The sequence below is a fragment of the Theropithecus gelada genome, chromosome 5, assembly GCF_003255815.1.
Source record: "Theropithecus gelada isolate Dixy chromosome 5, Tgel_1.0, whole genome shotgun sequence".
Classification (NCBI taxonomy): Eukaryota; Metazoa; Chordata; class Mammalia; order Primates; family Cercopithecidae; genus Theropithecus; species Theropithecus gelada.
Window position 1 is genome coordinate 110,007,968 of NC_037672.1, and position 12,985 is coordinate 110,020,952.

Consider the following 12,985-nt stretch of genomic DNA (forward strand, 5'->3'; position numbering starts at 1 on the left):
AAAAAAAAAAAAAAAAAAAAAAAAAAAAAAAAAAAGAAAAGTAAAAGCAAAGATAACGGAGAAAAAAGAGAATTGACGATGAGCTAACTACCGCTGAAGCTCTGCGATCCAAAAACTGCTGGGACATCTGAAGAATGGCCCGGGGTCAGTTCGGTGAGATGCGGGGCTGAGGAGGAGGAGTGGGACCGTGGGCGCGCAGGTGTTTCAAGGATCCTCCTCCTTTCCCCCTTCCATCTCTGATTCCATCTCCAATTTGGATCCCGGGAGACCGAGCATCTCTCACACGGTTGACACCTCTACAGGCTGGAGCGCGAAGCCGGCGCCTGTCCGGGTGATCAGGGAGGCCTGGCCTTTCACGCGGTGTTCTCAGTCAGTAATCCAAGTTGGCATTTCCCCCTTCGCGCTCTGAGCAGCTGGAGAAGCAGAGAATGCGAGCGAAAGCAGACAGAACCACCCCTATCTCCCCTCCCCCGACCCTGGCACCGAGAGGGGGAAAAAAGTCATTTGTTGTAACGCACACACCATCAGGATTCTTTCCCGCTCCATCCTCCCGACTCACGCCACCTTGCAGGGAAATAATAGGTCCGGCCACACTGGCTTTCGCGTTCTGCTTTCCGGATGACTGAATTTCTTTGCTCGCCTCTCCTGTCGGGGACCATCTGAAACTGCCTCCAAGCTGCGTTCCCAGGGAACCCCCCCAACCCCCACTCATTTCACTCGGGGACTAAAGAGCGACTCACTTCAACGTCCTCCGTAAAATGAACCCCATCTCGGCTGGAAAAATCAAACTGGGGAAGGAAAAACGCGTGGGGGGCGAGGAGAACCGCTCCTGCAGACCTGGCCCCTCCTTGGCCCAGGGGAACCCCTGCCGGTGCCCACTCTGAGCCACGTGGGGCGGCCCCAAGGAAGATGCACCATCCCCCAAACCAAGCGCTTTGGAAAAGAAACTGCAGAGAACAAGAACAATAAGAAGCACGGAGGGCGGGGGTGGGGGGGGGTGTCTGTGGGGTGATGAGAAAGCTGGCCTTTCATCCCTCCTTTTTTGGACATTCCTTAAGTTTAATCATTAAAGTGGTCCTTAAAAAAGAAGCCAGCAGCTTAACGCTGCTATTTCTGACAATCTGCCCCACACACTGTCAGCGAAGTGAAAGATCTGAATCTAGCTTTGTTGCTTCGCTACCAATAGCAGACTTGGGGAGACCAAACCTCCGATTTCTGGCCACATCAAAGCACTGATTATGCAAATTCCCATTTTTTTTAAGAATAAAAGAAAATGGAGGGGGAATTATTTATCACACAATGAACCCCCTGTCAGGGCAGGAAACAATAGATCAGACCAGATAGCCCTTCTCGCCCCAGGCTGGGGGAGCGAGAAAGGGGGGTATTGGAGCCCTCACGTTTTATTGGTCTAACCTAATTTCACTAATTCTCTTTTCACACATTTATTTTGCGGATTCGGAGGCCGGGACTTTCACGCTCCCGGGAGCGCCCTGCATTGGCGCGATTCAAGAGCTGCCCACTTTATTTAATTAATACATTCAAAGCTCGCTTGGAAGCCCGAGGGGGCTCGGGGGAGACCAAGGCTGGTGGTGAGGAGGAGGCGCTTTTAACCGGTTCCAGGTGTCGGTGCCCAGAAGTCACAACCGGCCCAAGGGTGTGCAATTCAGGGGGGTGTACCCAGCGGGTGGGAGCGCCGCAGCTCTCAGCCTCGCCCTCAAGCCAAGCCCTTTAGCAGCCTGTGACCCAGACTGGCGGGTGGGCGGCTGAAGCCGGCCTTGGGCCTAAAAGCCCTTCCTGGGCCATAGGACTAGGCTTTGGGAAGTGCCGAATGGGCCCCTCCTCCCCTCTGGCCAAAGCCGCCCAGGGCCTTCGCCTCAGCTGGGACACCTGGGGAGCCTACCCAGTTCTGGTCCAGGTGCGGCGGGCCCAGGAAGCCTCAGCCCCTCCTACTGCCTCCAGCTGAGCCTAGGTCCGGCTCCCGTGGCAGTCCCAGCGGTTGGCAGTCCGCCTTCCTACCTTTTTTTCTCCTTCTTGGCGCTCAGATGGATGTATTTAAAATCTAGTGGAGACAAAATGAGCTGTAACAAGGCCTAAGCACTTTAGAACAAATAAATACAGCCAATCCCGGAACTCTAGCCGCGCTAAAGCGACGCTCCAATGAGAACAGCACCCACCTTCGCGCCTCTCCGCACTTAGGAACGAGCCGCAGCGCACTAACTGGCGTTGGAAAGATCTAGCAACACTGGGAGTCTGTGACTGTCACCGAAAGAAAATCTCCACAGCGTTGGTTGAAGTGTCTCTCATCAGAGCCGCCAGAAATAAAATGGCGTGGCTCCGAGGCCTGCAAACCTACTTGGTGCACACAGATGCAGCTCATCACAGTGCGGTCACAGTGTCGGGAGGGAAATGAATCAAATGGAAAAACGACCTTGTTGCCTCCTGCAGAAGCAGCGGCTTCGACCCTCTAATTGTACTCATTCCTACTAGGAAGGGAAAAGAACGGCTGGGCCTCAGGCCACAGGCCGTGAAGGTTGCAACGGGTTAGGGGAGAGAATCTCGGTGCCGAGGCAGTCAGTACATCATTCTTACCCGCTTAAGATGATTAGACGCCATAAAAAATAATTGCACCAATTTAGTGTAAAATAGGTGTGTTCTAGATGGGGAAGGGAAAGCCTGAGTGTGAATTGCAAATGGTAGATGAAAGCCCTGGCATTTAGGATGTGTCTGCTTGTGTGTACATGGAGACCTCCAAGCTCCAGCTTTGAGAACTTGAACAAGACTCTGGACTTGGAAGAAGTGTCTAGAGTCGGCTAGGTCAAGAGTGAAGCCTGTATTAGTTGTATGAGCCTTGCTCAGAGCTAGAATTATTGAATCATCTATCCATCCCTGCCTCTCCAACTGAGCCATTAGGGTCATCTTTTTATGGGATGGCTTCATCAATTGAGAAGGTTTCCCATAGTCGCAGGAGTAGCTGCATCTGAGATTTTGTCATGAACTATTTCTTTGGCAAGTTTCCAAAAGAAGCACCATGTGTCATCAAATGTATCACCAGAAGATGCGTTGTTCAGCACCAAAACTGATGTTTTCAAACTATCATATTACAGTTCTTTTGCTTGCTGGCTTGGCTTTTTAAACACTAGAAACATAAATGTGAATATAAGAGAAATGTCACTTTCTCCCTATGTCACACATTCAAAGAGCAGCTAAGAGTAACCCAATCTTTAAATTAAAAGGGATTTACCAAAAGGTCTCTCATGCTTGGCTATAAAAATGAAACCAAAACCCTGAGTTAGTTCTGCCTTTGATTAAAATGGAGTTATTAGAGAGGAGTAGTTTCAGATAGACACCTCAGGAGAAATTATTATTGCATTGTGCAGAAGAGTGGAGTATATAGCCCAAATCAGATGCAGGTAAGACATTTGTGGGGAGGGGGATGCAGTGAACAACCAAGATTTATTGTGATGTTTTTTAGCTTGTGTTATCATAGACACTCTTCCCCAAGGGCATTAAACCTAGAATGTGGTCAACCTTCATTTGGTCATTTTTGACCCAAAGCCAATCAAAGATCATTCATTTCTGCTTTGGAGATTGAGATGCAAGTTAAACCATTTTTGCTTTCTCTTTGAAGAAGTTTTGACTATGTAATAACTTTAACAAATATTGGAAAGTGGAGCTATTTCTTTATATGTTTTCAATTCCAGTTCATTCTAAATGTCTGCTTTATTCTGGGAGCCTGCTTTTAAAAGCAACTAACTTGTTAAAATGCCTAATAGCAAATCTTCTAATAATGAATTTATACATACTGTTACATCACAGATGTTAGAGCTGGAAAGGCAGCACCCTTGGAGGTCACGTCCCATCCCTTCAGTTTACAGATGAGAATTGAAGCCAAACAAATTGTACAAAAACCAAATTTCCACACACTCCACCAAGAAATTTCAACTTCACTTTTTTTCAAATCAAGGTTTTCGGAACTTTGGAGCTTATCATGACTTAATTATCATTTAAATTCTTCTCCCCTTTTTTGCTTGTTTGCTCAGAAATTTATTTCTTAAAAATAAATTGTGTGCTTGTCTTAAAAATAGAGTTACACTCATTTCAATATTAGTGTCTCAAATATGATTCAGCTTTCTGTGATTTCTTAATGAAATTCTACACAAAGCATTGCCAAAAAATACAAGTACTACATTCAATTTGACATGGGGAGAATTTCAAAAACACACAACTCATTCGGCATCCAACAATCACATAAGCAAGAAAAAGTTAGAATACAACACACAAACTTATGAAAATTAGATACTTTATTTATAGTTTAATCACAAGAACAACTTTCTTGTTCTTCAATACGTAAATACATACTAGAATAAACTCTGTAGAATATACAAAAAAATACATATTTTCCCATGAAAAATTTCTTTATAATAAATAGAAGGGAACACGTGTGTGGCTGATCCGGATAATGCTCCGTGTCTGCTTAGGTTTTCAGACTGTTGATTTATTTTTAATCTCTTGAAAGAATGGGGGAGTTCCTTCTTCCCTAAAAGGTCGAGATAAATAATGCATGAAGCAATCCTCCCTCCTGATTTTTCCCTTTTCCTCCACATTTTTCCTTTTGATAGAGAGTTCAGCCTAAATTTCCACGCTTGCATTCAATCATTACAAAGCCTACAAATTATACAATGACTTCTAACCTGCCCCTCTAACAAAACAAGTTTTTTCCCCCTTATAAATCATAAGAGACAGATGGCAAAATAGGGAAGAAAAAGGAAAGAGAAGGACAGGACAATAGGCATTGTGGCGAATCTGGGAAACAGAACAAAGTGCACATCAGAGAGGGAAAGTTTGGTTTGACAGGTGAAATTCCCACAGCCTGCAGACAGCAATGGGAATAAAGCAGATGCCAGCCATTGCAAATCTGTGGATAATATTATTACCAGTAAAATCATTCAGATGCTAAGATACATTTCTTTCTACTCGACATTAACATCTCTATGTAGAAGCAAAGGTGAAGAGATCACAGGAACCAGTTGCATTCTCCCTGTGAGATTCACACGAACTGCACCAAGTCCTCCGGCGTTACAGAGAAAGGGGAGGAGCGTCAGTCCGCTCTGCAAACTGTTTAGATATGCCACCATCATCTCTTCCCAGCGTCTTTTTCGTCTCAAGAAGCGCCCCCAAAACGCCACCCTTGGCTTTAACAATAAGTTCCATCACACCTTCAATAAATCAGAGCCCGTCTGAATGAAGGATACACAAAGCCAAGAAATGCAAGAAAAAACCGGGGAATCAGAACGGCTACACCTGCCCTGTGAAGTGAGAAGGTTTCCAGGGCATAGAAGGCAGGGGGCAGGGTAAGGGAGGAGGGCTTGACTGGGGACAGGAAAGGGAACCCACTAAGGCCTGACGTGGGTAGCAGAAACGGCAGCTCTAGATACAATCCCTGGCTATGGGGAGGTGAGGTGCATAGCGGTGCTTGTCGGGAGGTGGGGGCTGCCAATAGTCCATGTCTGACCCGGCCGGGCTGGCGGGCGATAAAGTGCAGCTGTAGGGGGAGGTGGAGTTGGAGGACGCGGAGGAGGACGGCGCGGGGCTGTTGGTGCAACTCCACGTGGAGGCGGGCGAGGGGCTGTCTCCGCTGCTGCTCAGGGTGGCGCTGGCGCCTCCCGGGCTCAGCAACACTGCCTCGGAGAAGAGCGCCCCCGGCAGGCCTCCGCCGCCGCCCCCGCAGTGATCCGCCAGGCGCAGGGTCTCGGTCAGCGCCCAGATGTAGTTGTGGGCGAAGCGCAGGGTCTCGATCTTGGTGAGCTTGGCGTCCTCGGGGAACGTGGGGAGCACCTCGCGCAGCGCGTCCAGTGCCGCGTTGAGGTTGTGCATGCGGTTTCGCTCGCGGTTGTTGGCCTTCAGTCTACGGGTCTTCTTGATGCGCTGCACCGTCTCGGCGGTCTTGGCGCCTCGGGAGATGGCCCGCGCCCGAGAGGGGCGCCGTTTGCAATCGTGCACCAGACCCAGGAGCCGTGCGGGCCGGCAGCCCTCCGCACCCGCAGCCGCGCCGCCCCGCGCCCCCTGCCCGGCCTCAGCCCCGCGCTGCCGACGCGCCCCGCCTGACGCGCCCGGCTCCTCCTCCTCTTCTTCGTCGGCGCTGGATGACAGCGGGGTCAGGGCCGCCAAGGCGGGGGAGGCCGAACCGAGCAGCACCAACACGTCCTCTTCCTCCTTCAACTCCAAGGTCTCGGATTTGACGAACATCCTACCAAAGAGAGAGGGGAAGGAGAAAAAGGCAGTGAGGCGTAAGGAAAGAAACAGAGGCGCGATCTTCGTGTCACAGGGGCGTGCTCAGGCGCGCACCCGAGAAGACCAGCTCCGAATGGCGCGGTAAAGAAACCCGGGCCAAGGTCAGGAGCGCCGCTAGCTCTCGCTGTGATCCTGCAGCCAGTCAGCCAGGTCCTGCCCTCCGCGGGCCGACCTGCGTTCCCTCCGAGAAGGGACTGCGGCCTCCGCGACAAAGATTCTGCGCGGACCAGAGGGCGTGCGGGTGTGGTTGGACTGAGTGCGGGGAAGCCACCTGCGAAGTTGGAAGCCGTGGCTCGAATACTTACTTAGTTGGCTCTAACTGTGCCTCAGCGTTGCTGTGACTTTGGCGTGTGCCGAGAATCTCAGTGCAGCCGCGAGCGCAGCGCCGCGTCCTTCGCTGGGGGTGAAAGCTGCAAGCCTGGCGCTACTGTGGCGCAGCTCCGCGGGGGACCTCTGCGACCGGCGAGTTTGCCAAGAGCCCCGGCGGCGGCTGCGGCGGCGGCGGCCCGCCCGGGTCTTGTGTGTTGTGGTGGTGGTGCGTGTCTGTCTGTCAGTCAGTCCCTGGCCGTGCGGCTCCTGGCACGCGACTCCCAGGCACTCCAGTTAAAGCGAAGCTGCTTGTGGTTCAGTGGCTGCGTGTCTGGCACACGACTCTCCTTAAAACCCCTTATATACCACCAAGAAAACAATCAGATCTGCCCCGGGCCCCCCCTTCCCCGCCACCGCCTCCTCCTCCTGTCAGTCCTGCCCCCCTTCTCCCCCGCTTTTCCCTCCCCTGGCTTATTCTTTTCATTGCATTATCATCATTCATTTCTTTCTCTTTCTTCACTGCGTTTCCCCCTCCCTTGGCCCTGCCATCCATCCTCCTCCTCCCACCACCCCCGCCTCTCTTTTCCCCCTTTATCTAATCAGCATAAAATGGTTCTAAAGCTCCTGTTGGAGCTCCAGGCTGCGGCCGGAGCTGGCGAAGCCGCAGCGGCCGCAGAGGCTCAAGCTGCGGCTGTTGTCGCCGCCGCTGTCCATTGTGATTGGTGGCTCGCGCTCGGCTGGAGCGTGCCGCTAATTTATTAATGAATGGAGGTCGCGAGGCGCAGCTGGCCAATCAGGGCGCCCCGGACTCCGGGAGGCCTGCGAGCCACGCGCACCGGAGCCCGCTCCCTTTCAGCGGCTCATTAGGGGCCCGAGCGCTGGGGGCAGATGGGGGGACCCGTGCTACCGCCCCCGCCTTCGTCCTCGCTGCCGCCGAGGCTCCCCCCGCCCGGCGCGCGCGCAGGCACCGCACCCGGCGCTGCCGGCCGTCCTAGCTCCTGGGTGATGGGAACTAGGAATTAGTTAATGGGGGTCAGAATCCCGGGGAAAGCAGTTAGCCCTGTGGTGCTGCCGGGCGTCTCTTAGCAAAGCCTCTTAGGGGCTGTATCAAATAGTAAACGATTTTTAAAAGGATTCATTTGGTTAGGAGAGGAGAAGGGCGTGGATGGCGAGCTGTGGACGCCTCGTGGACAAGTGTGTTTGGGGTCCATCGAAACTGGCGTGGGAGAGTGAAGGGAGAGGACACTGGGGATTCCAACAGGCGTCTCCTGGGAGGGGAGGTCGGATAGTGTAGCAGTTGATGAGATTTTAGAGGATGTGAGAATAAAACCACTCACTTGTTAGAGCTGAAAGGATCCCCCTCGTTTTACATACGGCAAACTGAGGCTCCGGGCACTGATACAGGTTTTGCGGGGGTTTACCCAATTTATAGCCTGGAGGGGACAGCAAGGAGGCTTCCCGCGTGGGTGGCAGCGAACCGAGCTGGAGGAGCGGCAGAGCTGCTGCTCCTGCAAGCAAATGCGCTGCGCTGACATTTCCGTGACCTCTGCTCCGCGCTGGGGGGCGTTGTAGGGACAAGGGGCCCATCTTCCCAATTCTTCTGTTTTTCAATAAGAAAAAAGAGCTGAAGGGCGACTGGACCTCGGAGGAAACTTGTTCTGAATTGCTCGTCAGCCCTCCCCACTTTCCCCACGTTCATGCACACCCTTTTGTCCACGTGGGGATGGATCCGGACTTCAGTAGACTGGAGTGGGGTCCCTTGAGATCCCCTTTGCAAATTAACTTTAGGCAAGGCACAGTTGGAGTGTTAGGAGTGGAAGAGTAGAGGAGAAAGAGAATACTGTCTTCTGGTTTCTGTCTCCCTCGGTTTGTAAGACTTAGAAACAAACTGTATTCCAAAGATGGGGTGGTTAAATTGGCTGTTAGTATTTTGGCATGGCTTTAATTTGTTTAATGTTTTCTTCAGGGAGATAACAAGGAGGACTGGAAGGCACAAAGTAAAGAAAATGAAAATTAGAAACCTGTGAAAAGGAGCATTACCCTTTGCAGTTCTTCAACCTTCCAACTTCCCTCTATCTTGGAATTATTTGAAAACTATCATGATTTCCACTTTGCTCTTTGATGTTTGTGTTTTCACGTTCTCCCTTTTTAAAGCAAATTCCCAAAATATAAAAGCATCATTTGCCAGTTTCCGCCTCAATTATTTTAGAACAGCTTAATTTCACGTGTTAGAAGTGCAGAAATGAAAAAGAAAAGGGAAACACTTTCAGTGTTTCTAGCACACAGCACCTGCATCTCACACATCTTTGGGTTTCTGTCTCTGTATCATGAACCTTCAGAATCAGAACTTCATAAAAAGTTTGACCAAGCACAAATTGTGCTAGAAGTGCTTCCCTTTGTTGCTGTACACATGAGCATTAATTTATAGGCAATTATCACTGATACCAAACAAGCAAATACTCTTCTCATAGTCCCCCTAAAAGAAAACCTGCCAAGGGTGTGGACTTGTCTAGCCCAGTAGGGACCGAAGGAACACGTGGGAGCAGACACAGAATTTGTGTTTGTTTGTAAATTTGAATAAAATAAAAGGACAAGAAAGCTAGGTTCTGAGGAAATGATCAAAGACTTTTAAAAACAAATACCAATGAATGATAGGAGGAACCTTGGTTTTTCAGTCTTTAGATTTCTATATCACTTTACAGGAGTTGCAAAGAAATACAAGCCAAAATAGATTAATGTAATGAAAACAACGGAAGATTTATTTTAGTGTCAGTGGAGATACCTGTCTTTGGACAGTTTGCTTTAAACTTTTGGTTTAACTAGGGAGTGCTGGGTTGATTTAATGATAAAATATATTTGGGGGAAGAACAGAATTGGAATCTAGTTAAGTAGAGACTTAAAGGGAAACTTGGTGAGCCTCGTATAACCCCAAATAACAATGAGATTAAGCTGGGTCTGATGCTTAGTGCCAGTGAAACACACAATGGATTTCTTTAGTTGATTGTTAACAGTATTTGAACATCTGACTCTCCAGTTTTTATATTCTCCCAGGATTTTATGTTTTTATGACTCACTGAAAGGGTACATGTTTTCCTTTGACAAAATCCAAATCTTCTATACTGTCTGTGAGTGATAAGTTAATAATGCATATTTAAGTATATCCTATACAGCTGCTTAGTAATGGTAAAATTGTATTAAGGTAAACTGCACGCTTCATATTCTGGAAGTTTCCTGCAAAAGGAAAAACCATTGCAACGATGGCAAGAAACTTAGGATTGTGTACATATTCAAACATTACTATAAATCAATTTCTAATCATTAAATGTAAAGACATCATCGGGTTTATAGAATTTTATTTTTTTAAACGAGGGCTTCTTTGGGCATATGCAGTGATGTTTGTACAATTACTATAAAAAAAAATACATCTGTAAATGAGAACACGTGGACACAGGGAGGGGAACATCACATACGAGACCTGTCGGGGGTGGGGCTGGGGGGCGAGGGGAGGGAGAGCATTAGGACCAATACCTAATGCATGCGGGGACTTAAAACCTAGATTATAGGCCGGGCGCAGTGGCTCACGCCTGTAATCCTAGCACTTTAGGAGGCCGAGGCGGGCGGATTACGAGGTCAGGAGATCGAGACCATCCTGGCTATCACAGTGAAACCCTGTCTTACTAAAGAATACAAAAAATTAGCCGGGTGTAGTGGCGAGCGCCTATAGTCCCAGCTACTCGGGAGGCTGAGACAGGAGAATGATGTGAACCCAGGAGGCGGAGGTTGCAGTGAGCCGAGATTGCGCCACTGCACTCCAGCCTGGGCGACAGAGCGAGACTCCGTCTCAAAAAAAAAAACACAAACTAGATTATAGGTTGATACGTGCAGCAAAGCACTATAGCACATGTTGAAACAAACCTGCACATTCTGCACATGTATATCCCAGAAAGTAAAATGTAAAAAAAAAAAAAAAAAAAAAAAGTATACAGCAATTTTGTAAGTACATCTGTAAAAAACAAAAACAAAAACGCCCTCTATATATCCTGGAACTCTTAAGATTTTTGGTTGTGTGTTTGTACTGTAGCTTTCAAGAGCTGATTCACACTTGATCACAAAGCATTTCTGAAAATATTTCTTACTGTGAAAAATATCATTTTTAAAAAGAAGAGAAACACCCAAGGACAACCTCATGCAATCCAAAGACCAACCGTTCCTACTCACAGTTGCCTAGATAGCAGAATTGTATTTGTTCAGCATTTTGCTTAGTTTTGCCGGAAAAAGAAAGCAATTTCCATTTGTACTCAGCTTTGCGAAGGCATAACTAATGCCAAATATCCTTAGCTGTACTCTTCTAGCACTCTTTTAACTTAAATAAATTCAAGAGGCACTTGTGTGGTCTAAAAGATTGTCCAGATGAAACGAGGCTGAAATGTTATGTGAAGGGGGAGGGGAGTGAGTGAATAGCATCAGCCAGGATGGTGACCGAGGGCCGCTCCTGTCCATTGCATGAACTGTCCTAAGGGGTCAAACTGTTCATCTTCAGCCCTTCTTTCAGTGCGGAATCCTACTTTAAGAGAACAAAAGCTCAAAGCAGGCAGTTATCAAGAAATGGGAGCACAATGATTTAAACTCATCCCCAAACCTCAGAAAGAAAGGGGGCTGAGTGCGTGCAGTGAGAGAAAAGTGGAGTACGGGGAGGGGTGACAGGGTGGGGATCTTTAGAATGTCTTTGTTGCTTCTAAGAAGCTTGAACTTTGAGACGACCCAAAAGCCCTAAAGTTTAGGGTAGGTGTTGCTGTGGAGCCATAGGCTACATCCCCTCCACACTTCGACCTCACAAGTGGCGAAAGAGGACAAATGGTCGCCGCGCTAGTCCCTTGCTGTTGCAGGTGACTGTCGGGGGCGCGAAGGAGGGCGCCCTTCCCTGAGAAGACAAAAGCCAAGGTTTGGCTATCCAGCGAGCCTGTCCCCTAATTCACAGGAATGTCTGCGCTCTGCTAAAATAACAAGATGAAGTACCTGACAAGGGGGCTTTGTAACCCAAATCCTAATCCTCCGAGTGAGTTCTCAGAAAGATGGAAAGATGGCGGGAAAAAGTTGGTAAATCCTAAACATCTTTTACATCAACTGTCTCTAGTTCTTCGCTGCAGGCTAGAAACGCAGCTTCCAGAGCAGGAGAGCCTGGGATGGGAACAATTAGCTTTCTCCGCAGAGCACCCCTTACAACGCTAGGATTCGTTATTGATAGTGGTGAGCGCTGGGAATGAGCGTGAATTCGGAGTTTCTGATGGTCCCTATCCGGGAGCCAAGGAAGCCAAGGGGAAAACAATGTAAATTCGCCCAGATCCCCATTTACTGCATCCCACAAGGTATTCTCGGTCTCCCTCACGTTTTCCCCTTGAATCCTCTCGGGGGAGGAATCGGCTTGAACCTAGCCCTGGAGAGGTCCCGGCCAGGTCACTGAGCTGCGCTTCACTGCGCCAGCCCCTCCCCTTCAGAATTTTCATAGCGTCGGAGGAATCGGCATCCGCCAGAGCAGACAGAAGGCAGGGAAGATCATCCTCCAGGCCCCAAGCCCCACTCTAGAGACCCTGGTCCCAAGCTCGCACGACGTGCTCTGGTGCCTCCAAGTCAAACCTTCCGGGATTCGACTTGACACACAAGGTCAGCTTGCTAGCGCAGAATCTGCCCCGCAGGTGCTAGGAGGCTCACTTCCTTCTTCGCAGACGCTATACCCTGTCCCCACCTGCTCTGGGGAAGGCAAAGCTCCGCAAACTTCTTACCCCTAATGCAACCCGCTACCCAAGTGTCCCTCTTCTTTCCCACGAAGGAAAGAAATTACCGTAGGAGATTTTGCCAATCCATGCCAGCTTTCTGATTGTTTTCTTCAGGTAAGGGGAAAAGAACAGCCAGCGCGTGAATGGAGAGCTGGGGGCCCACTAGGGAGAGAATCTCCTCCCCACCCTTCTGTGCCTGCAAAAAGGGACATTGGCTATCCAGGGGAAAGTGCAAGAAAGAGAGCACTAATCGCTGAACCAGGAGACAAACACGATTACCAGCTCCGAGCCTTGAGTCAGAAAGTCTCATAGACTTTAAGATGTTAATCCCCAGCATAATCCTTCCTTTGGCGTGTAGGAATAGTGCAGCCACAAGAGTTGTTTTGTTATTTATATTGGCGTTTAATAAAACTCAGCCAGTGGTGAATGGGCTGCCCACTCTCCAATGGTAATTAATTCCCTATTTCAGTGACCCAATTGTCCTGGGACAGAGCGGTGGGCCCGTCCCAGTGCCCCGATCCCCCTTTGTACGGATACACTGCCCTCGTGCTTCAACAGCTATGGAAACTCATTCTTTTGATGTCATTCAAGGAGTTTTCCTTGGGCATCTT

At 49.2% G+C, this 12,985-nt stretch overlaps 1 protein-coding gene across 1 annotated transcript; it reads right to left on the minus strand.

Moving 5' to 3' along the window:
* Window positions 1-4,283: 4,283 nt before the first annotated feature.
* NEUROG2 (neurogenin 2) lies at window positions 4,284-6,928 on the minus strand. Its single transcript, XM_025386152.1, has 2 exons — window positions 6,597-6,928; window positions 4,284-6,247 (listed from the first exon to the last, which is right to left on the minus strand). The coding sequence occupies exon 2, from the start codon at window positions 6,244-6,246 to the stop codon at window positions 5,428-5,430; it is 819 nt and encodes a 272-aa protein (XP_025241937.1). The 5' UTR covers window position 6,247; window positions 6,597-6,928; the 3' UTR covers window positions 4,284-5,427.
* Between the last annotated feature and the right edge of the window lie 6,057 nt (window positions 6,929-12,985).